The sequence below is a fragment of the Heptranchias perlo genome, chromosome 40 (assembly GCF_035084215.1).
Source record: "Heptranchias perlo isolate sHepPer1 chromosome 40, sHepPer1.hap1, whole genome shotgun sequence".
Classification (NCBI taxonomy): Eukaryota; Metazoa; Chordata; class Chondrichthyes; order Hexanchiformes; family Hexanchidae; genus Heptranchias; species Heptranchias perlo.
Window position 1 is genome coordinate 16385345 of NC_090364.1, and position 25121 is coordinate 16410465.

A 25121-nucleotide genomic window follows, 5' to 3' on the forward strand; every position below is an offset into this window, starting at 1 on the left:
TTTGCATTTAAATAACGGCTTTCATGACCTCCAGATGTTCCAAAGCACTTTACAGCCCATGAAGTATTTTTGAAGTGTACTCACTGTTTTAATGTAGGGAAACACTGCAGCCATTTAACGCACAGCAAGGTCACACAAACAGGAAGAACAGATAATTATTTGTGATGTTGATTTAAGGAATAAATATTGGCCAGGATCTTTTACATCCACCTGACAGGGTATAACATCTCATCTGAAAGACAGCACCTCCGACAGTGCAACACTCCCAGTGCTGCTCTGAAGTATCAGCTGGATTGTGTTCCTATTACCTTCTGACTCGGAGGCAAGAGTGCTACCACTGAACCAAGGCTGCAAAATATAAAATAATGCAATAAACAAGCCCCTGAACTATTCACACAAATCTTCAACCTTATTAGCATTGCTCACTTGCCAACAAGATGCAGGAAAACTACTGTCCTTGTAGCAAAAGGGAAACCTTGTTTGTTTCAGTCAATAAATTCAGTTAATTCAATTACCGCTCCATCAGTCTACTCTCAATGATCAGCAAAGTGATGGAAGGTGTCGTCGACAGTGCTATCAAGCGGCACTTACTCACCACTAACCTGCTCACCGATGCTAAGTTTGGGTTCCGCCAGGACCACTCGGCTCCAGACCTCATTACAGCCTTGGTCCAAACATGGACAAAAGAGCTGAATTCCAGAGGTGAGGTGAGCGTGACTGCCCTTGACATCAAGGCAGCATTTGATAGAGTGTGGCACCAAGGAGCCCTAGTAAAATTGAAGTCAATGGAGATCAGGGGGAAAACTCTCAGTGGCTGGAGTCATACCTAGCACAAAGGAAGATGGTAGTGGTTGTTGGAGGCCAATCATCTCAGCCCCAGGGCATTGCTGCAGGAATTCCTCAGGGCAGTGTCCTAGGCCCAACCATCTTCAGCTGCTTCATCAATGACCTTCCCTCAATCATAAGGTCAGAAATGGGGATGTTCGCTGATGATTGTACAGTGTTCAGTTCCATTCGCAACCCCTCAAATAATGAAGCAGTCCGAGCCCACATGCAGCAAGACCTGGACAACATCCAGGCTTGGGCTCATAAGTGGCATGTAACATTCACGCCAGACAAGTGCCAGGCAATGGCCATCTCCAACAAGAGAGAGACTAACCACCTCCCCATGACATTCAATGGCATTACCATCGCCGAATCCCTCACTATCAACATCCTGGGGGTCACCATTGACCAGAAACTTAACTGGACCAGCCATATAAATACTGTGGCTATAAGAGCAGGTCAGAGGCAGGGTATTCTACGGCGAGTGACTCACCTCCTGACTCCCCAAAGCCTTTCCACCATCTACAAGGCACAAGTCAGGAGTGTGATGGAATACTCTCCACTTGCCTGGATGAGTACAGCTCCAACAACACTCAAGAAGCTCAACACTATCCAGGACAAAGCAGTCCGCTTGATTGGCACCCCATCCACCACCCTAAACATTCACTCCCTTCACCACCGGCGCACTGTGGCTGCAGTGTGTACCATCCACAGGATGCACTGCAGCAACTCACCAAGGCTTCTTCGACAGCACCTCCCAAACCCGTGACCTCTCCCACCTAGAAGGACAAGGGCAGCAGGCACATGGGAACACCACCACCTGCATGTTCCCCTCCAAGTCACACACCATCCCGACTTGGAAATATATTGCCGTTCCTTCATCGTCGCTGGGTCAAAATCCTGGAACTCCCTTCCTAACAGCACTGTGGGAGAACCTTCACCACATGGACTGCAACGGTTCAAGAAGGCGGCTCACCACCACCTTCTCAAGGGCAATTAGGGATGGGCAATAAATGCCGGCCTCGCCAGCAATGCCCACATCCCATGAATAAAAAAAATAAATTTACTGAATCCTTTTAGTCAGACTAGCTATTCACTATATGCCAGCAGATTATTGAAAATCCTGCAGTAATAGAAGTGATGTACAATACTCAATATTAGGTAATATTTCAATTCTATGGCACAGTATAAACTAGCCAGCTTTGGAGCTCATATCTCAATGTTACCAAATTCAATTTAGTTTTCCTAGAAACCAATGGAGTCCAAAGTGAGTCAGTGCTAGATGGTCCAAGAAAACAGTTAACTAATTTCAAATCTGTGTATAGAAAGGAAAGATTTGACTAAAGAAAATATTGCTGAGTTTTATTAACATAAATAGTTTAACCATAAGTTCATCTTGGAATTCAAGATTGTTTTATTCATTTCCAATGTTGAAATCCTTACCCAGCTCCCCAGCTTAAACTTTGTCCATATGTCAATCTACAAAAAGAGTGACCTTCAATCTCCACAACATTCCAACAAAACTGACCACTGCCAAGTTCATTTTTAAAAAATATTTGGCTCTTGCTCTTTAATTAGTCTTTGGTTTCTCTAGTGTTTTTTTTTATTTCTTCTAAAACTTCAACTATTTGGGCCAACACCCTGCAGCTAAGAAATCATTCTTAGAGATATTAGTAGAGATGTCTTGCTACAGTTGTACAGGGCATTGGTGAGACCACATTTAGAATACAGTGTGCAGTTTTGGTCTCCTTATTTAAGAAAGGACATAATTGCTTTGGAGGCGGTTCAGAGAAGGTTCACTTGACTGATCCCTGGGAGGAGAGGGGTTATCTTCTGAGGAAAGGTTAGAAAAATTGGGCCCGTGTACACTGGAGTTTAGAAGAATGAGGGGCGATCTTATTGAAACATAAGATCCTGAGGGGACTAGAAGGGGTAGATGCTGAGAGGATGTTTCCCCTTGTGGGAGAGACTAGAGCTAGGGGCCACAGTTTAAAAATAAGGGGTCTCCCATTTAAGATGGAGATGATAAATTTTTTCTCTGAGGAACTCCCTTCCCCAGAGAACGGTGGAGGCAGGGTCATTGAATATTTTTAAGGTTGATAGATTCCTGATTAACAAGGGAGTCAAAAAGTTATAGTAGGTAGATGGGAAAGTAGGGTTGAGGTCACAATCAGATCAGCCATGATCTTATCAAATGGCAGAGCAGGCTCGAGGGGCCAAATGGCCTACTCCTGCTCTTAATTCGTATGTTGGTATTTGGGATAGAGCGTACTTACAAATTTCAGCTTACAATTTAAGGCATTCAAATGACAAATGAAATAAAAGGGGTAAAGAAGCAAAACAGTTACTGCTTGGCAACTTCCAGTTGAGTTTTCACATTTCTATTTCAAAACTCAGGACTGGAACCGGGTACAGAGTTTATGGCAAGGGCTGAAAACAATGATTTTGGTCTTCTCAATGTTTAACTGGAGGAAATTGCAGCTCATCTAGGACTGGATGTCGGACAAGCAGTCTGACAACACCAGAGGCAGTGGAAGGGACAAGAGAGGTGGTGGAGAGGTAGACTGGGTGTCATCAGTATACATGTACCCAACCCCATGTCTTTGGATGATGTCACCAAAGGGCAGCATGTAGATAAGGAAGAGGGGGCCAATGATAAATCTTTGGGGGACTCTAGAGGCAACGGTGTGCAGGCAGGAACAGAAGCCATTGTTCAAGATGGTCTGGCCGTGGTTGGATTGGTAAGAGTGGATCCAAGCGAGGGCTGGACAATGGAGGAGAGGCACTGAAGGATGATGGTGTGATTGACTGTCAAAGATGCAGAGGTCAAGAAGGAAGAGGAAGAACAGTGCAGCATCATACTCAGAGGATGTTATTTGTAACTGATTGACATCGTTTCAGTTCTATAGTGGGGCAGAAAAAATAATGCTGACGCATTCTATGCAATAACGTTTTTACAATATGTTCTGAAGGCACTAAGGGATAATACTATAGAGCCTTCCCCCCCCTCCCCAACACATACACCACATCCTCCACACAACTGCCAACCTTATCCTTCACCTACATTTGCATATGTGATGCAAGTCTGTCAAGCTTCACCATATAAGGGAAAAAAAATATACAAGACTTGCTTGAGCCATCAGCCTGCTCATCAACCCCAAATTCATTATTCTGCAGCAACTATTTTGGTGCTAAAAGCCAGCTTGTCTCAACAAGCCACTGTATTCTTTGCATTGCTTGTTATACGCCTGGAATTTTAAACACTACTAAATTCTGCATACTGTGTGATCAATTGTCATGCCTCCGCAAGACCCCTAGACAAACTGCTATCTCCCGCATATGCCTCCATGGAAATCAGAGGCAGCAGAATCCTGCAATTTCTCTACAGAAGATGTTTGACATTGAGTTTAGGGCATTGTCCCTATTTTCAATTTTTCTACCCAGCTCTCATGAAGGTGACTATTCCCCTCTCCCCTCCTGAAATCATTGCACAAGCCACCAGTCAATAATATAACACTCTTAACATTGATGAAGAAAGTTTAAATTAACTCAACTAATAGGGTTGTTGAATAAAATAACTGATCAAAAAGTCATTTGAAAGCAAAACATGACGTTGAAACAATAAAGTAATGTTTCTACCATGGATGGGGAATGAAGAAAAGAAAGGGGAGAAACTAGTGTCCAGAGGTTACAGTATACCCTTTATACTGCCTGGGAGCAAAGGTCAACATGGGTCACACTACTTCAAAGGAAGATTATCCCTTCATATCTTGCACCTCCCTCCCCATCATTGACTATGCAAATATCAATACTTCAACATCAATTTATTGCATCAGTGATTGCAGATGAGTACAGCCTCAAAGCAGTCAAAATTATGCAGAACATGCCTCTTTTCGCAAAGCTATCGATGTGTGAAGGATGTCAAAAGGAAGTTCATCATCAGAGGAGTTCAGATATTAAGACACAGGCAATCACCCTTAAAATTGGATTTATATTAGGAAATCAGCACAAAATGTTAAAACGTACAAGTTTAACAACTGCTGGAAATCTAAAAAAATCCCATTCAGGCATCAGCAAGTTGAATTCTACTAATTAATGAAAATAATTGATGTTACTGAGGGCGCACGCAAGTTTACAGCAATTGCAAGTAACCACTCACCAATCTACAACGTATGGATACTTCTGTTTGTTTAAATATTTGGTAGTGTTTCTTGAAACAATGATAGAAAGTATACCATCCTATCTAGGCTCACAAAAGAAGACACTCGGGTGCGATACCAGGTGGTGCCCAGTGCTGGTGGAACTATACTCCATCATGTGTCAGCATCTCTAAAGGTGGGGGGGGGGGGGGGGGCAGGAAATATGTTTTGAAAGCTACCACTAAAAATGGCAAAAAGCAAATCTAAAATTGTGTTTGGAACCAATTCAGACACCAACCATTTCTACATACCAACAGAATAAGCATTTAAGTATTAATCACTATAAAGCCATTATATACTTGAAAGTTTCCCTTTCCTTCCCATTATCCATTATGTTGCTTCCAAGCTGCTCTGTAATAAAGCCAAAGGGCACTACCACACCCAATAAAAACCTGAATACAAGGGATGAGATCATCCTAGCTATTGTCAGCATTCCAAGTTAATACACTGCACAAATTGCAAGATACTGGAAATCTGAAACATACACACAAAATGCTAGAAACACTCAGGTCAGATAAATTCTGTTTTCTCCACAGATACTAAGTTTCAGGTGTGGACCCTTTATCAGAACGGTTCTGATGAAGGGCCCACACCTGAAACTTGGTATCTGGAGAAAACAGAATTTATCTGACCTGGGGTGTTTCCAGCATTTTGTGTTTTTGTTTTTAATACATTGAAGGATAAAAGAAATGCACATGCACTTTAGGTTCCAAGTCAGCCTTTCATTGTAATATGAAGAATGGTGAATTATAAAAAGAAATTCACCATAGGACCTCAGAATAAGCAGTTCTGCAATATCACCCAACAATGGATTTAAAGTGTTGCAGCACTGGCTGAGATCATATTAAAAAAAAACTGCAGGCAGCGATGCAATCTCAAAGTTTGAATGGCTACCTTGCTCAGAATCGTACAGCACAGGAGGCCATGAAGCCCATCATGCCTATGCTGGCTCATTGAAAGAATTAGTCCCACTCCCCTGCTCTTTCCCCAAAGCCCTACAATGTTTTCCTTTTTAAGTATCTATCCAATTCCCCTTTGAAAAGTACTATTGAATCTGCTTCCACCATCCTTTCAGGCAGTGCATTCCAGATCATAACTTGCTACGTAAAAAAGGTCATCTCTCCCTCCACCCTGGTTCTTTTGCCAATTATCTTAAATCTATGTCTTCTAGTTACTGACCCACCTGCCAGTGGAAACAGTTTCTCCCTATCAAACCCCTTCAATTTTGAACACCTCTATTAAATCTCCCCTTAACCTTCTCTGCTCTGAGAACAATCCCAGCTTCTCTAGTTTCTCCATAGAAGTTGAAGTAAGAAAAAAAAAGTTGGCCAGAGGTCCCTTTCCTGATCACTATCCAACAACTCATGCTGGAAGTGTGCATGCATGGACATTGGAGGACAACAGGACAGGGAGAGAGTGATCTTGCAAGATGATGCAAGACGGAAATGCTTATGATCTTGGGTCAAATAGCCTACTGACACTCACCGTTCATGTACATGCATGGATTAGGGACATTTTGGAAGGGATACCTGATGACTGGTGCCTTGGGACCCTACACCAGCAAGGATTCACCAGCTTCAAGAAACTAAGGGAGGGGAGAAAATTTAACCAGAAAATATTAAACCAGTAAGCAAGCAGTGTTAAATTAGTGAATCAGCGATTACCCTGCGTTAACAGAAGAAAAATTCTTTGCATATTAATGAAGTAATCATAGTAGATGTAATAAGACCGTAATAATTGTTGGCTACTGAAGTACCTTAATGTAAAACCCTTACCTTGCAACATGCTCCTGTATGCAGTGTCTGCAATGGCATAGATGTGGGGTGGCAACTCATGCCGTTTTTTTCCCTTGTACATCTCAACAATCTCCTCCATGTAGATAGGCAGATTCTTGTACGGATTGATCACCACACAGAAAAGACCTGAGTAAGTCTAAAAAAAATAGAAGGCACAAAGTTATACATGTTTGCAGGGGTTGGGGGGGGGGGGGGGGAACACCATTTTTACCTAGATTACATCAATATCAGCATCCTTGCAGTATTCAAAAGGCAAAGGCTAAACTTAAAGAATGATAAAGATAAGTTCATGTCTCCTCTGATGACCCTTGGTCTATCCAGTGAGTAGCTGAGCCACACAAATATCCCAGGTTCAATCCCTTGTCTATGCTGAGTTAGATGATCTCAGCTGGGGCGGTAGTAAGGACAAATGGCCTCGCAAAACCTGGGTTAGTGAGGGAGAAAAAAATGTCAACCACGGCTCCCACTGCTTATCACCGTCTAGCAACCACTACTAGAAGTGTGCATCTGTGAATGCCCTGTAAAGACAGGATTGGGCTCAGCTCTAATACCCCCTGCACTTAAATAGTTTGCCAAAATTTATCACTAATGCTAATGCATTGATGATAGCTACTTGAGCAAGGTATTGGAGAATGAGTGATACCTCAGCCAGTCAAGGATTCAATGCCGTCAGGGGGAAATAAAAGAAAGTCCAACGGAAAATTTAAAATGTAGGCCCAAATTCAATCAATTTATGTGCACAATATAAAAAGTCTTATGCATTAATAATGCTGCTCATATTTTAAATAACAATTCCATCGTCAAAGCAATATAAATGGATCAATTTCACATGAGCAGGGTTTCTAAATCCTATAATGGAGACTAGGATGGCCCTAATGGTCAGTTGGAGCTGGAATTGAACTTCCCCCTCCTCCAAATTGAGACTTTAAGATCTGGACCCATGTAGGTAAGAAATCTTCTCTTGGAACCTGGAAGCACTTGATGAACAACATTTACAAGCTATTGTGACAGATGCTAGGATTTATCTAGTTTCAAGTAAGAAACACATCTTTTTATATGTATTTGTAGCTTGGCTTAGGCACTCGAATGTTTAAAAGGGAAGCCATGGCTGCTGTGTTTAAGAGCCTACCACTGGGTTCTTAAACTAGATTTGTTAACTCAATACAAAAGTGACTACGTTTCAAAAATAATTAATTGGCTGTGAAGTGCTTTGGGATGTCTTTCGGTCATAAAAGGCACAATATAAATGTAAGATTGTTCTTGCTTTTTATTAGTGCAAGTGCCTGCAGCCTATCTCACTTGACTAAGTCACAATTTCACTACATCACACGTCAAGACTTGATATGTATTTAAATGCTTGCAGGATTATGTGAAGCAATAGGTGGCCTTGTGTAACAGTACTGCAATCCACAGCAAAACTCATACCAAGGTAGTTTTTGTATCCAAAACATTTCAAAGTGGCTAAGTTTGATCTCAAAATAATTAACCACATTCTAATCCAACTGCTTTCAGTAAGGTCCGTTGTATTGCGATGCATTCTCTGATGAAATTAAATGAAGACTTTGGCTCACTCAAGAAGTGCATCCAGTGACTAGCTGAGTCATAGATAACAAGATGGTCCTTGGTTCAATCCCCAGTCTACTACTTCACCTGATCTCACCAGGGGGGACTGCTAGAGACAATACCATTAGCCTCAGCACCTTGGGGAGGGGAGCTAAAGGAATGGAGGTGATGAAAATAAAACAGGAGGTGCCTCTCGTGATCACGATCCAGTGCTCCGACTGGACAGGATTGGGGCTGGCTGTGACAACTACCCCACTGAATACACCATTAACACTCACCAAGACTAATACATGAGTGACAACAGTCAATCATATGAAGTACTAGAGAGCACTTAGCAACTGTGAAACTGTAGCCTTGAGCAGTCAACACCTTCAAGAGGGCAGGAATAGATAGGAAAAAAAATTGCCAATTTTTATGGGCCAAAACTACACTGGACAGTGTGTTTACTCCCTAAGCCACTGAAAGGAAGCCAAATACAAAATAATTTTACTCAAGTTGGAGGTATTTTATTGAGGAATACACATGGTTCTAAAACTAAATGTTGAAATTTATACGTAATTTATAGTTTATATAACAGTATGGCCAAGATTTGTCATATTGAGTGGAACATCAAGTTAGATATCCTCTTCAGCTGGAAACTTGAGACCATGAAGGAGGATTTTAAAGCCAGCACATGGTGCAAAACATGTAAAAAATAAATTTAAAATTGCTAGATTCAGTGGATAAATACAACGTGTGGTGTACTGAACCACACAACTAGAAATGTCCCAGATGTCAGGTGAGGCAGCAGGTGACAACTGATATCAATTGAAAGGGGAAAAACCTAGGTCTCCTTTTCCTCATCAGGATCCAATGACCCTGCTAGAAAGTGCACTTGTCTGGGCTTACACAGGAAACCTGCTATTCAGATGAGGTAAGGCTATGCCCATGCAAGAATCACTGCCTGCAGGAAGGGAGAGACCAAAAACTGGACAATTAGGAATATATTGTCAGTATCCAGTTTGAGAGACTTCCTGCAACTGAATAAGGCAGTCATAATCTTCACTCTACTACAGGGGCAGCATAAGGAAGGCAGTATGGTCAGATGACAGGAAGCCAAGGAAATCACAACTATTGCATACGTTTCCCAAAACATTAGTTGTGGAACATATTTAGCAAGTACACATACACTCAGCTGCTTATTTTGAATTATTTGTATCTCACCAGGATATTCATGTCTAATTGCTGGACAGGGCTATTCACTTAACATTTAACACCGTCCACATGCACATAGATTACTACCAAAAGGAGGAATAGAAGCAGAATCCATTTCAAATTCAGCCGACTGCTCATAAAGTTTGATCTTGTGTGCCTAGATGCCTCTGGTGAATGTTTTAAAAAAAGCTTCTTGCCACAGGTATCCAGTTGTTATCATTCTAAAGAATATTTTTCTTTTTGCTCAGATGACTTTCTAATTCTCAACTGGAACTTGAAAATAAGTAAAATGACTTCAGAATTTGGTTGAAGTATAGAGAACTCTTAAATTAATGAAAGTCAGCACCTTTTGTTCCCTCAGTATAGTGCTGGAAATTTATTTAGACATCCATCTGACATCCTAGATGAACTTTAACAAATCACATTATATGTAGTGTTTGGGATACAGGCTAATCATTAGAAATGGTTGAAATTTGATCTGCTGGTCAATTTTGAAATTCTATCATGTTCTGCTGCAGTTGTTCTGAGCTTATAATTGGCACTGAAAAGTTGAAGCTGCTGTTTTCCCCATTCTTCTAACCTCAATAGGCGGAGTCTAGAGGTCATCTGAAAAGGACTCTGTACAACACTGGTCCAAAAAAAATTTAAATTTCAAATGTCCTGACCTTGGCATGGCTTTTTAAAACAAGTGGGGCCAAAGTGTTTCTGCAACTGAGAAAAAGCAAATGCCTAAAATCTAGAATAACAAAACAGTGGGAATACACAGCTTTTTAGTCAGTATCTGAAAAAAAAAATCAACTCTTTGGGTGAAGATCCATCTCCAGTTCAGGTGAAGGATCTACATCCAAAATTGTTAACGTATCTTTTTTAGATGCTAAAGGAACCACTTTTTATTTCTAGCCTTTTGTGTTTATTTCATGTTCCTGCAATAGTCAATACCGAAGGACTACATAGGTAGGGAACTACAGGTCTTACATTTATGCTTACCATTGGAAAGTGAACTTACACACCAAAAGTAGCCAGTTTAAACCAAAACAATGCTGGCATAGACACAAGTCTTGGTCTCAGATATAAACCTTCCATGCCCTGGTCAGGAGTACTCTGAAGCTCCCCGAAGGTTCAAAGGCAAGCATAGCACACGGTAAGTCTTGTTTATCCAGAGGTTTACAGGTTTGAACCATGGTGTGTGCAGAACTAACAGACCTCAGCCAGGATGCTATAGAGTACAATTAATTTCAGAATTCTAGAGGAAAGAAAAAAAGGAAAGGGGCAAGAAGACAAGGCTTTCTACCCCTGCCCAAAAATTCAAACTTTAAACATCAGGCAAGGACATGGTACACAGCTTGATTAATGCACTCCTCTCTCCTTCCTTCCTTCCTTCCTTCCTTCCTTCCCCCCCCCCCCCCCCCCCCCCCGCCCCCCCAAACCTATCTAGGTTTACACAACTTGTGCAAAGTACTAACTGCTGCAGGCACCCAGGAAACCAAGAATGAACCACTGCCTTCAAAAGAGCACAGGACGATTCAAATGGAGGGCCAAAGGGGAGAGGACTTGCTCCCAGGTCTCAAAATTGTTAAGGAGGCCTTTGGAAGGCATTATCCCAATTTAGTTTCTTCCAATTACAAAAGATTGTAGCCTCTACAACAAAAAAATTGCAAAACAGTTACTGAAACAGCAAATTGCTGTGGTAAAGCATTTAATATACCGCAAGGCGATTTGTGAAAACTGCACCAATTTTGGCAACCATTCAGGCAAATTCATAATGCAATTATCCCTCGTTTCATTTCTTTCAAACAAACAGTATTTGGTCCCCATAATATACCCCAGCAGCTGGAGTCAACAGGATGTAAACTGAGCTGTTCTGCAATCAGTATGTTTATGAAATGTTTTTTCCTTTTTTCTTTACAGCTGCCCAACAGCTTGTTGCTGCTAAAGCACATCTTCCTGTAGCAAAAATTTATAGACCACCCATCACCCAGAATCTGATAAGCTAGGAATAAGCAATTAACCCCCTCCACAGCTAGATTGTGCAGTGTGGCCCTGTTCTGACTGGTATGAAAATGAGCTCAGACTTACTGTTAATCCATTCTTTGCATTCAGCTTAAAATACATTTTTTTTTGTGCAATACCAAATTATGTTTCATTTTTGATATATATTAATGACCTGGATTTGGGTATACAGGGTATAATTTCAAAGTTTGCAGATGACACGAAATTCGGAAATGTAGTAAACAATGCAGAGGAAAGTAACAGACTTCAGGCAGACAGTCAGACTGGTGAAGTGGGCAGACACACGGCAGATGAAATTTAACGCAGAGAAGCGTGAAGTGATACATTTTGGTAGGAAGAACAAGGAGAGGCAATATAAACTAAACTATACAATTTTGAAAGGAGTGCAGGAACAGAGCTGGTGATGTATGTAAACAAATCTTTGAAGGTGGCAGGACAAGCTTAGACGGTCGTTAAAACATACAGGACCCATGGCTTTATAAATAGAGACAGAGTACAAAAGCAAGGAAGTTACGCTAAACCTTTATAAAACACTGGTTAGGCCCCAGCTGGAGTAGTGTGTTCAACTTCCGGCATCACACTTTAGGGAGGGTGTCAAGGCTTTAGAGAGGGTGCAGAGGAGATTTACTAGAATGGTACCAAGGATGAGGGACTTCAGTTATATGGAGAGACTGGAGAAGCTGGGGTTGTTCTTAGAACAGAGACGGTTATGGGGAGATTTGATAGGTGTTCAAAATCATTAACAGTTTTGGTAGAATAAATAACAAAAAACTGTTTCCAGTGGCAGAAGGGTCGGTAACCAGAGACACAGATTTAAGGTAATTGGCACAAGAACCAGAGGCGACGTGAGGAAACATTTTTTTATGTAGCGAGTTATGATGAAAACCAAATTAGCAATAATACTGTGGGGGAGAAATTCCTGGAGTGTGTACATGATGGTTTTCTAGACCAATACGTTGAGGAACCAACTAAAGAACAGGCGATCCTAGACTGGGTATTGTGCAATGAGAAAGGATTAATTAATAATCTTGTTGTGCGAGGTCCCTTAGGGAAGAGCGACCATAACATGATAGAATTCCTCATTAAGATGGAGTGAAGTAGTTGAATCCTAAACTAAATAAAGGAAATTACGAAAGTATGAGGTGCGAGTTGGCCATGATAGATTGGGAAACTTTACTAAAAGGGATGACGGTGGATAGGCAATGGCTATTATTTAAAGAACATGTGCAGGAATTACAACAATTATTCATTCCTGTCTGGCGCAAAAATAAAACAGGAAAGGTGGCTCACAAAAGAAATTATGGATAGTATTAGATCCAAAGAGGAGACACACAAAATTGCCAGAAAAAGCAGCAAGCCTGAGGATTGGGAGCAGTTTAGAATTCAGCAAAGGAGGACAGAGATTGGTTAAGAGGGGAAAAATAGAGTATGACAGTAAATTAGCAGGGAACATAAAAACTGACTAAAAGCTTCTATAAATATGTCGAGAGAAAAAGATTAGTGAAGACAAATGTAGGTCCCTTACATTTGGGGGAAATTATAATAGGGAACAAAGAAACGGCAGAACAATTAAACACATATTTTGGTTCGGTCTTCACAAAGGAGGACACAAATAACCTGCCAGAAATGTTAGGGAACCAAGGGTCGAGTGAGAGGGAGACTCTGAAGGAAACCAGTATTAGTAAAAAATAGTGCTGGGGAAATTAATGGGGCTAAAGGCTGACAAATCCCCAGGGCCTGATAATCTACATCCCAGAGTACTAAAGGAAGTGGCCCTGGATGCATTGGTGATCATCTTCCAAAATTCTCTAGGCTCTGGAACAGTTCCTACACTTGAGGGTGGCAAATGTAACCCCATTATTTAAAAAAGGGAGAGAAAACACAGGGAATTACAGACCAGTTAGCCTAATCAGTAGTGGGGAAAATACTAGAGTCTATTATAAAAGATGTGATAACAGAACACTTGAAGGGCATTAACGGGATCGGACAAAGTCAGCATGGGTTTATGAAAGGGAAACGATGCTTAACAAATCTACTGGAGTTTTTTTTGAGCATGTAACTAGTAGAATAGATAGGGGAAAACCAGTGGATGTGGTGTACTTGGATTTTCAGAAGGCTTTTGATAAGGTCCCACACAAGAGGTTAGTGTGCAAAATTAAAGCACATGGGATTGGGGGGGAATATACTGGCATGGATTGAGAATTGGTTGACAGACAGGAAACAGGGAGTAGGAATAAACGGGTCTTTTTCTCGGGTGGCAGGCTGTGACCAATTTGGTACCACAGGGATCAGTGCTTGGGCCCCAACTATTCACAATATATGTCAATGATTTGGATGAGGGAACGGAATGTAACATTTCCAAGTTTTTTAAAAAATTCGTTCATGGGATGTGGGCGTCGCTGGCGAGGCAGGCATTTATTGCCCATCCCTAATTGCCCTTGAGAAGGTGGCGGTGAGCCGCCGCCTTGAGCCGCTGCAGTCCATGTGGTGAAGGTTCTCCCACAGTGATGTTAGGAAGGGAGTTCCAGGATTTTGACCCAGCGACAATGAAGGAACGGCGATATATTTCCAAGTGGGGATGGTATGAGACTTGGAGGGGAACGTGAGGGTGGTGTTGTTCCCATGTACCTGATACTCTTGTCCTTCTAGGTGGTAGAGGTCGCGGGTTTGGGAGGTGCTGTCGAAGAAGCCTTGACGAGTTGCTGCAGTGCATCCTGTGGATGGTACACACTGCAGCCACTGTGCGCCGGTGGTGAAGGGAGTGAATGTTTAGGGTGGTGGATGGGATGCCAATCAAGCGAGCTGCTTTGTCCTGGATGGTGTTGAACTTCTTGAGTGTTGTTGGAGCTGCACTCAGTCAGACAAGTGGAGAGTATTCCATCACACTCCTGGCTTGTGCCTTGTAGATGGTGGAAAGGCTTTGGGGAGTCAGGTGGTGAGTCACTTGCCACAGAATACCCAGCCTCTGACCTGCTCTTGTAGCCACAGTATTTATATGGCTGGTCCAGTTAAGTTTCTGGTCAATGGTGACCCCCAGGATGTTGATGGTGGGGGATTCGGCGATGGTAATGCCATTGAATGTCAAGGGGAGGTGGTCAGACACTCTCTTGTTGGAGATGGTCATTGCCTGGCACTTGTCTGGCACGAATGTTACTTGCCACTTATCAGCCCAAGCATGGATGTTGTCCAGGTCTTGCTGCATGCGGGCTCGGACTGCTTCATTATTTGAGGGGTTGCGAATGGAACTGAACACTGTGCAATCATCAGCGAACATCTCCATTTCTGACCTTATGATGGAGGGAAGGTCATTGATGAAGCAGCTGAAGATGGTTGGGCCTAGGACACTGCCCTGAGGAACTCTTGCAGCAATGTCCTGGGGCTGAGATGATTGGCCTCCAACAACCACCACCATCTTCCTTTGTGCTAGGTATGACTCCAGCCACTGGACAGTTTTCCCCGATTCCCACTGATTTCAATTTTACGAGGGCTCCTTGGTGCCACACTCGGTCAAATGCTGCCTTGATGTCAAGGGCAGTCACGCTCACCTCACCTCTGGAATTCAGCTCTTTTGTCCATGTTTGGACCAAGGTTGTAATGAGGTCTGGAGCAGAGTGGTCCTGGCGGAACCCAAACTGAGCATCGGTGAGTAGTCTTATTGGTGAGTAAGTGCCGCTTGATAGCACTGTCGACGACACCTTCCATCACTTTGCTGATGATTGAGAGTAGACTGATGGGGCGGTAATTGGCCAGATTGGATTTGTCCTGCTTTTTGTGGACAGGACATACCTGGGCAATTTTCCACATTGTCGGGTAGATGCCAGTGTTATAGCTGTACTCGAACAGCTTGGCTCGAGGCGCAGCTAGTTCTGGAGCACAAGTCTTCAGCACTACAGCCAGGATGTTGTCAGGGCCCATAGCCTTTGCTGTATCCAGTACACTCAGTTTTCAGAAGACACAAAACTGGGGTGGAATGTGAGCTGTGAGGAGGATGCAAAGAGACTCCAATGTGATTTAGACAAGTTGGGTGAGTGGGCAAGAACATGGCAGATGCAGTATAACGTGGATAAATGTGAGGTTATCCACTTTGGTTGTAAAAACAAAGGCAGATTATCTGAATGGTGATAAATTGGGAAAAGGGGAGGTGCAACGAGTCCTTGTACACTAGTCGCTGAAAGCGAGCATTCAGGTGCAGCAAGCAGTTAGGAAGGAGAATGGTATGTTGGTCTTCATTGCAAGAGGATTTGAGTACAGGAGCAGGGATGTCTTACTGCAGTTATACAAGGCCTTGGTGAGACCACATCTGGAGTATTGTGTGCAGTTTTGGTCTCCTTATCCGAGGAAGGATGTCCTTGCCATGGAGGGAGTGCAACAAAGGTTTACCAGACTGATTCCTAGGATAGCAGGACTGACCTATGAGAGATTGGGTCGACTCGGCCTATATTCATTAGAGTTTAGAAGAATGAGAGGTGATCTCATCGAAACATAAAATTCTAACAGGACTAGACAGACTAGATGCAGGGAGGATGTTCCCGATGGCTGGGGAGTCCAAAACCAGGGGTCATAATCTCAGGATATGGGGTATGCCATTTAGAACTGAGATGAGAAATTTCTTCACTCAGAGGGTGGTGAACCTATGGAATTCTCTACCACAGAAGGCAGTGGAGGCCAAATCATTAGATGTATTCAAGAAGGAGATAGATATATTTCTTAATGCTGAAGGGATCAAGGGATAAGGGGAAAAAGCGGGAATAGAGTACGGAGTTAGACGATCAGCCATGATAGTTTTGAATGGCGGAGCAGGCCCGAAGGGCTGAATGGCCTACTCTTGTTCCTATTTTCTATGTTTCTATGATCTGGAATGCACGCCCTGAAAGGGTGGTGGAAACAGATTCAGCAGTAACTTCCAAAAGGGAATTGGATAAATGCTTGAAGGGAAAACATTTACAGGGCTATAGAATCATAGAATCATAGAAGTTACAACATGGAAACAGGCCCTTCGGCCCAACATGTCCATGTCGCCCAGTTTATACCACTAAGCTAGTCCCAATTGCCTGCACTTGGCCCATATCCCTCGATACCCATCTTCCCCATGTAACTGTCCAAATGCTTTTTAAAAGACATGGAGTGGGACTAATTGGATAGCCCTGTCGAAGTGCCAGCACAGGCAAAATGAGCCGAATGGTACAGCACAGAAGGAATCCATACTATGATCACTGCACCAAAGAAAGTGACAGCCCAAATTTACAGACATGTTGAAATCATATCTCCGAGAAAGGATGAACCTAAATGAAGCTGGTTACAGTAGTTTTACTCTAATTCAGAAGTAACCGAATTTTAGTACAAGTATACTGTATTATGGGAGTGCAAAATTTTTGCAACAGATATTCTAAATTCATGAGACAGTCTGCATGACTAAATTGGAATCATGATCAATGAAAATTGGTATCCTAAAAGATACACTATTGATACAGTATTGACTGCAAATACAAAGGAGAATGGGCTCCATGCGTGACAAATGTCTTTTTTGATAAAAGCATAATCACCATGGAGTTTGTTTGATTGTCTTTAGGGGTCAGAGGGAAATTTGGGGTTGGAGAGAAATTTGCCCAGAGGTTTTTTTTCCTAAATAGGACGTCGGTTTTTATCCCCCTCTTTCTTTGCCTCTCCGAGGAGGTTGCATGTCCAGTCTGGGTTTGATGGTGTGCATATGTTTCACCATTGCGAGGATGAGATGAGCTCAATGGACCAGTGGTCTTTTCCTGTCTTGTAGGCTCTTAAATCAGAAGTTTGGAATACGGATTGGAAAATGAATACTTAGACAATAAAAGTTAATCACAAAAAGAAGCAAAACATCCCATAAATTGATATTCAAGTGAGTAACATGCATATACATCAGATAACTTCTTCGTTGGATAGTCTATCAGATGGCTGAAGTAACGAAGATAAATGGAAGATAGCAATTGTCAAGAGGCATTTAACATGAAGGAATTTGTGGGCAACCATTAGAAACTGTACAGAATGCTCGAGTGGTGTGTAGTCAACTGCACTGTACCAATATGAAAACTGGATCTTGAGCAGTGAATTACACCTGGAAACCTTGTAGTTATGGTGTAAAGACATGTGCTAAAATCAATTGGTCAAGAATAATTTTTAAAAAAGGATCCTTAAAAAGTAGTGAAAGGACAGGGATATCAAGCTTATGAGGGAAAATAAACTATTCAGGAGTCACAAGGAAAATTGTTACTGTCTGAAAAAGTTGATGGTTGATCAATCCACCTGTGTAGAGGCTGGAAGAGTACGGTGGTTATCAATTCCTGGGGGACGGGAAATCGATTTATCAATTTTACTTCCAGATACCTCTCCTAATCTTTACCTATGACAATATAAATGGCACAGCCTCAGATTTTCTTCCCTTCCTGTGAGAAGATTATTTCCTCCACTCAGCTTTCACTAATGCATGGCTTATTATAGTGACATTGCATGGGGACACGTGTGCATGTCTAAAAGGGGGGGAAAAAATCTTAAGATACAACAATATGCATTACCTAAAGTGGCACAATATCTACCTTTCAATTGCAAAGGGAAGGAAAATGGCCATGTCTGATGCAGGTCATACCTTCTGATGCTGCAAGAGCCAGATATTAGCAAACAGCTCTGTGGTCACCTGCCAAATCTCTGAAGGGATTTCCTTTTGAAGTAGGAAGGGGAAAAAGGAACAGGACAAACTAAAGAGAGGGATTGCTGAAGGATCAACTGCCAGTAAAGAACTCAACAGTGTCTGATACTTTTCCAGTTCAAAACAAACTGAACACATTTATTTTTAAAATGCTGGCAAATAAGCCACTTAGGTCAGAGTTAGTTATGCAGCTGTAATTGAGGCCCAATTATTCTCTTCAATTGACGGCAGAACAAGAAAACAAAAGTTATTAAAAAGCAGCAATCTAATCGAGATGCTCAACCACCTTGAATTGCAATAAAATAGATTGTTTTCCTGAGCATTCGTCTGAACTGAAAGTAATACCTTATAATAACACCCAGATTTTAGGTTAATGGAGTAGCATTATCAAAGCTTCTAGATGGCTTAGCTGACAAATACATTAGAGTGGCACTGAGCCTTTCAGACCAGGAAGATCAGAGATTCAATCCCTGATCTGTGTGCACTAAGTTAGCTCCCAGCTAGAGCAGCAAATGGGGTCTGTGGTTAGCCTCAGCATCCAATTGGGGGAGGGGGGAGAAAAATAAACTTTATCCCTTCCCCTGAAAGCACTGAATGCAGTTTCTCACTGGTTATTCCCCAGTACCTTGCCCAAGTTGTCATTATCCAAGTGTGAGCTCTGACACTAAGTGGTTGTTACGGACTTTCAAAAAGGTGTTTGAAAAAGTGCCGCTGGTAGGCTTATCATCACGATTGCAGCCCATGGAATAAAGGGGGGCAGTAGAATTGCCTAAATGACAGGAAACAGTAGTGGTGAACAGTTGTTTTTTGGACTGGAGGGAGGTGTATAGTGGTGTTCCCCAGGGGTCGGTGCTAGGACCACTGCTTTTCTTGATATATATTAATGGCTTGGGTGTACAGGGCACAATTTCAAAATTTGCAGATGACACAAAACTGGGAAGGGTAGTAAGCAGTGAGGAGGATATTGACAGGCTGGTGGAATGGGCAGACATGTGGCAAATGAAATTTAATGCAGAAAAATGCAAAGTAATACATTTCGGTAGGAAGAACGAGGAGAGGCAATATAAACTAGAGGGCTCAACTCTAAAAGGGGTACAGGAACAGAAAGATCTTGGGTATATGTGCACAAATCATTGAAGGTGGCAGGGCAGGTTGAGAAAGCAGTTAAAAAAAGCATACAGGATCCTGGGCTTTATAAATAAAGGCATAGAGTACAAAAGTATGGACGTCATAATGAACCTTTATAAAACACTGGTGCGGCCACAACTGGAGTATTGTGCCCAGTTCTGGGCACCGCACTTTAGGAAAGATGTGAAAGCCTCAGAGCGTGCAGAAGAAATTTACTAGAATGATTCCAGGGACAAGGGACTTTAGTTACATGGATAGACTCGAGAAGCTGGGGTTGTTCTTTGAACAGAGACGATTGCGAGGAGATTTGATAGAGGTATTCAAAATCATGAAAGGTCTAGACAGAGTAGATAGAGAGAAACTGTTCCCAATGGCAGAAGGGTCAAGGACCAGAGGACATAAGATTTAAGGTGATTGGCAAAAGAACCAAAAAGGTGACATGAGAAAAAACTTTTTAAAAAAAATATAAACACAGCGAGTGGTTAGGATCTGGAATGCACTGCACGAAGGGGTGGTGGAGGCAGATTCAATCATGGCTTTCAAAAGGGAACTGGATAAGTACTTGAAAGGAAAAAATTTGTAGGGCTACGGGGATAGGGCAGGGGAGTGGGATTAGTTGGATTGCTCTTGCATAGAGCCGACGCAGACTCGATGGGCCGAATGGCCTCCTCCCATGCTGTAACCTATGATTCCAAGTGTTAAGTGGCTATTCAACCACTGAAAATTTAAGCAGAATTTGGATAGCAACTTATCAATAGCTCTAGTTAGTACAATAAAAGCTTACATAGATTAGCCCTGAGTAGTAACGCTCTTTCAAATTGTGCAATACAGAAGCCTCATTCAGGCAAGTCAGCTCTGCCATGTCTTCCACCTTGGAGAACTTGGGCGGGTTCATCTTCTGGATGTCATCCTTGTTGACTTTGACTTTCTTGCCATTCTCCACCAACTCAAGTAATGCCTCATCACCAATCTCCTCCTTGAGGCTGGCAGCCTCAAATCCATTACGTTCTGAGGGCACCCACACCAGTTTTTTTGCTGCCCAGTCAGCCTGTGTCAATGGGTTATTGATGAGATTTTTGTCCACATAGAGATACCGTTCTGCATCGCGTTGAGCCATTGTCTTCTAGCTGAAGACCTACAGTTTAAAAAAAAACTTAGGTTACCCAAATTCTGTTGAAGCTACAGTTTTGGCAATGACAGCAATACTGTAAAAGGGTAAGATCTACAAAAAATTCAAGACATGAGATAAACATTTATTTTAACCGCCATAATAGTAAAATGCATCTTTGTAAAACCTGATATTACACATTGAAATTACACTAGCATGAAATAGCTTCAAGTGTAGATGTTTGTGTAGTTCTTTGTAAACAATGCACAGCAAAGCCATGAGTCATCACACCAGTTATTTTTTTAAGCAATACTAAGTAGAGCATTATAGATCTGGGCAGTCAATGTATCTCAATAATCGTTTCTCCACACCATGCTCAGAGATGGAGCAGCAACCTGCTCCACTGGTTCTATTGTTCCCAAGGGCAAATTGACATTAAAAAAAAAACTCTCATGCCTTCCCCCACCCCAGGGGTGAGCTGCTGAGTCAAGCATACTAGAAAGATTCGAGATTTGATCCCCACTCTACTGAGTTAGCTATTCGATGGGACAACTGTACAGGGCACCACAACTAGCCTCAACACCCTAGAGTAGGGAGAAGGGGGTAAAAAAGGCTAGGACTCTTCTGATCACAGCTGATGTGAACATGCATGTCAGGGAAAGACTGGATTAAGCCCGGCTGTGATGGCAGTGGACAGAAGCAAAATAAAACAGGCTTAAGAAAAACTTTCAAACCCATTGAAGTCCAAAGAGAATGGACTAGAAACTCTTAGCTAACCCACAACAGCTTCATTCATGTACTTCCAAATCCCTGAAACTACTTCTCTCGTCCATCAATAAAGTGAATCTGTAAAACATGACTTACAATCCAATAATTTCATTCAAAGTAACTTAGATAGACTAGACCTAAGCACAGAAATGTTCTTAAAGGGAGTCATGTGGCCAAACTTAGATTATCCTGTAAAATTATTTTAAGCTCAAATATAAACTCCTTATACTTGAAACAAATCCTTTGAGCTCAAGGGTTAAATTGAATGTGAAGCAGTAAATTTCCTAGAGCCAAGACAGTTGGAGCTGAGTTCAACTCTTAAATTCAGGGCTGGCAACAAACTTTAAAGACCCACAAAATTTCCAAGCAAAATATTTACATATCAATTCTTTAATTTGGGACACAAACTGTTAAAATGTTCACTCTTCACGTATTAATTTAAAACATACATTGAATTCAAGTTTTATGCCTTTTGCAACACCTATGACACTATTGCAGAATGCTTCAGTAGGTTTAAGCAATTTAAAAACCACATCAGTATTGCAAGGCAACATGAGAAGTGTGTTCTCTGTTCCAATAATACTTAGAATTTCATAGAATGTACAGCGCAGAAACAGGTCATTCGGCCCAACAGGTCCATGCTGGTTTTTATGCTCCTCGTGAGCCTCCTTCCTCCCCACTTCATCTCACCGCATCAGCATGTGATTCTATTCCTTTCTCCCTCGTGTTCATCTAGCTTCCCCTTAAATGCATCTATGCTGGTTGCCTCAACTAAAATGAGTACAATTATACATTATAAATGTGTAGTTTAACTATTTATTTTAGAATACTTTTTGGCATTTACAGCTAAATGGAACCCTATTTAAATTACAAGGAAGTCTCAAACAAGTTTCTGGGATTAGTATTCAGTCTGTATAGAAAAGGTTTATTTTATTTCTTGTCAAGCCTCTATGAAAATGAAGCTAATAAGGGAAAATGCCTTTACACCTATATTAATTCATACCCAGCTGGGCATATGCGCTGCTCAGTAAACCGTAAAATTCTGTAGGCAGGCATTTCCAACAGCCAATAACTCAGTTCGCACCACACCCTTACTAGGCACCTGTAAATGTGAACTTGTGTAAACCTTGACAGATCAGAAATTGGGACTTCTATCATTACATCATAAACAAACAGCAGCATAGCATATTGAATGTAACAGTACAAAATTAGACCAGTGAAACAGTGTACTCAAATAATTCTATATAAAAAAGAGGCTTATTCAATGATAAATGATTAGACTATAATAGCTACTTCAAATAATTTCTCCCCCCCCCACCTCAACAAAATGGTATAAAAGTCAGGAACTCAAGCCATCATCTAATCATGTGGTATAATGGCACAAGCTACAGGTAAGTATTTTGCAAAAGCAGTGACTTACAAAACATAGCTAAGCTTAGACTCCAAGTAATTGAATCACATAGGTCCCAGGACCAATCCTTGGTCTGTGCTAAGTTAGGGAATTACACCCAAAACAAACATTTCAGTCAGCATCTTTAAAGTCTTATAAACAACCATACACCTCAATAGAAGGATCTATTCTGAAACCAGTGAAGCAATTCATACACCTTGGTAGCGTGCTCCCCAAGACACATCAAAAAGATGCAGACACAAAAGCGAATAGGCACTGGCATGAACCAAAGGCAAGGACAACTTAAAGATCAAGCTGAAAACAGTTATTTCCATTCTGCTTTTTGGTTGTGAAATGTGAATCAGTTACCAATGCTACATCTATGAACTGGATAAGATCCATGTACAGCATCTTCATGCTGCCATGAAAATAAAATATCAAAAAATCCTTTAAAAACTAAGGCACAAGCTCATGGTATGGAGTCTATGCTGATCAAGGAACAACGAAAATGGGTAGGCCATCAAACTGAAAGTCTACCTAGTATGGGGCACAAATGGTCCAAGGTAAAGTCCAACAGGATTTCTCCTCCTGACCGCTATCCAGTGCTCTCTAATCAAAGTATACATGTGTGAAGAGAAAGAGTGTAAAGCATCACAGCCAATTTTGATCCTGATCTCATCTGACATCCACACATGCACATTTCCAGCAGGCATCAAATAACAATCAGGAGCCGAAACTCAAATAAACTTTTTCCTTCCCCCACTTGGTTATCCCAACTGAACAACCGTAGCACTATCACTGCCTGAGCAGAAATCAGCTGCCTCAGCACAGAGGATCAAACTTAGAACCTTCCTGGTCTATATGCCTGAGCTGCTCACTGGGAATAATTAACTTTTTGAAGCACTGTAACACTCCACTATATACCAACTACTTCATTTTACACAAATTCCACATCAAAATAAAACTTGGAGCAAAGTGAAGTCAAGAATAAAACTTGGAGTATTTTAAAGTATTGAAGATGCAGAGCAGCCCTGGAGAATTTAGGACAGCATAAGGCCAGCTAATCTGGCAATAACTTGTAAGACCCAATGTCATTGCAACTTTGAAGCTCTCACTCTATGCTTACAAAGACTGTTGGCTGCTGGGGAACCAAGAGTCTGCCATCAATGACACTTACAGTAAAACTGTCTTCATTAACTGGTTGAGCTACATATACATTTGTTAAACTACATATTGCTTGACTTGCAAGCATTGCTGTAACGTTACTGGAAGTAAAAACCATAAGTGAATTGTATAGGGGATAGATGAGCACCTAGCCCTGATCTGTACACTAGAAATGGCCTATATACCACTGAGGTGCATAACCATGGAGCCTCTCAGATTACACAACATTTAAATCAAATTCCTTTTGTTTGTGTATATCTCAAGCTGCAAGTTTTCGGATTTAGGATTCATCTAACAATTAGACAACAGCACTAACGGCCCTTTTCAAGCCTCTAGGCCCACAAAACAGCAACCAAGAAAACAGCCCATGGTCTGTAGCTTGCAAGAGGATAAGCAAATAAGCTGAGTTTGCAAAAGGCACAAGCCCATTGCCAATTCCATTATCTTAAGGGCTCCTCAAACTAAAATGTTACCACAATAGCATGAGCTTCAAAAGCAACAGCTTGAGCTCTCGTAGTTCACTTATTGTTGGGTGCAATCCTCGGTCCCACTGAAATGCAAATAAAATGGGAGTTAAAGCACCATAAATTTTGAAAAAGGAATATACTAAGATTTAAATAATGGAAGTTATATTCTTTTCTTCTTTCACAGATTCGGGGGGGGGGGGGGGGGGGGGGGGGAGTGGAGAATGAGAGAGAGGGGGCAGGAAAAAAATGCATGAGCAAAGAGGAACTCGACTGACCACCTTTTGTAAAGCTGCAACCAATCATGGCCTAGGGCAACTTGAAAGCCAGAACCACATTTACACTTCAATGAATTGTTTTAAATAAAAATTAGTCAATTTCTTGTACTTTTGCTTTGCATGAGACCCACATTAGTGTCACCTGGTTCCTGAAATGAAAGTCTTATGCTGTCTGCAAGCCAAATGTAAAGCCGTTGTGACTTAAGACCAGCTGTTGGAAAAACCTATTTTTAAGTGGGTCTTCCAAGCAGCCAAAATTAGCAAGCCCCAGTTTACAGCCAGTTGCAAGAACCCAGTGAAATAGAGGCATTTTAACCAACTTTTACATTGCTATACTGCCACTGATTCCCAACATGCAGGTCTCAAGCAACCAACAACTTGCATTTATATAGCACCTTTAACGTAGTAGAACGTCCCATGGGGCTGCACAGGAGTTTATCAAACAAAATGTGACACCGAATCACATGAGGAGATATTTGGACAGGTGACCAAAGAAGATCAAAGAGGTAGGAGCATCTTAAAAGGAGGAGAGGGGGGCTTACCGGTGGGGGGGGGGGG

General features: G+C 41.7%; 1 protein-coding gene across 2 annotated transcripts in view; it reads right to left on the reverse strand.

Moving 5' to 3' along the window:
* The window catches only part of LOC137305751 (myosin-9-like), a 174565-nt gene that overhangs the window by 115679 nt on the left and 33765 nt on the right, over positions 1-25121 (reverse strand). For both annotated transcript variants that reach the window (XM_067974701.1, XM_067974700.1), the window contains exons 2-3: positions 20176-20526; positions 6800-6956 (exon numbers count right to left, since the gene is read on the reverse strand). In XM_067974701.1, the coding sequence (XP_067830802.1) occupies positions 6800-6956; positions 20176-20508 (490 nt within the window). In that variant the 5' untranslated portion in view covers positions 20509-20526. The remainder of the gene's footprint in view (positions 1-6799; positions 6957-20175; positions 20527-25121) is intronic.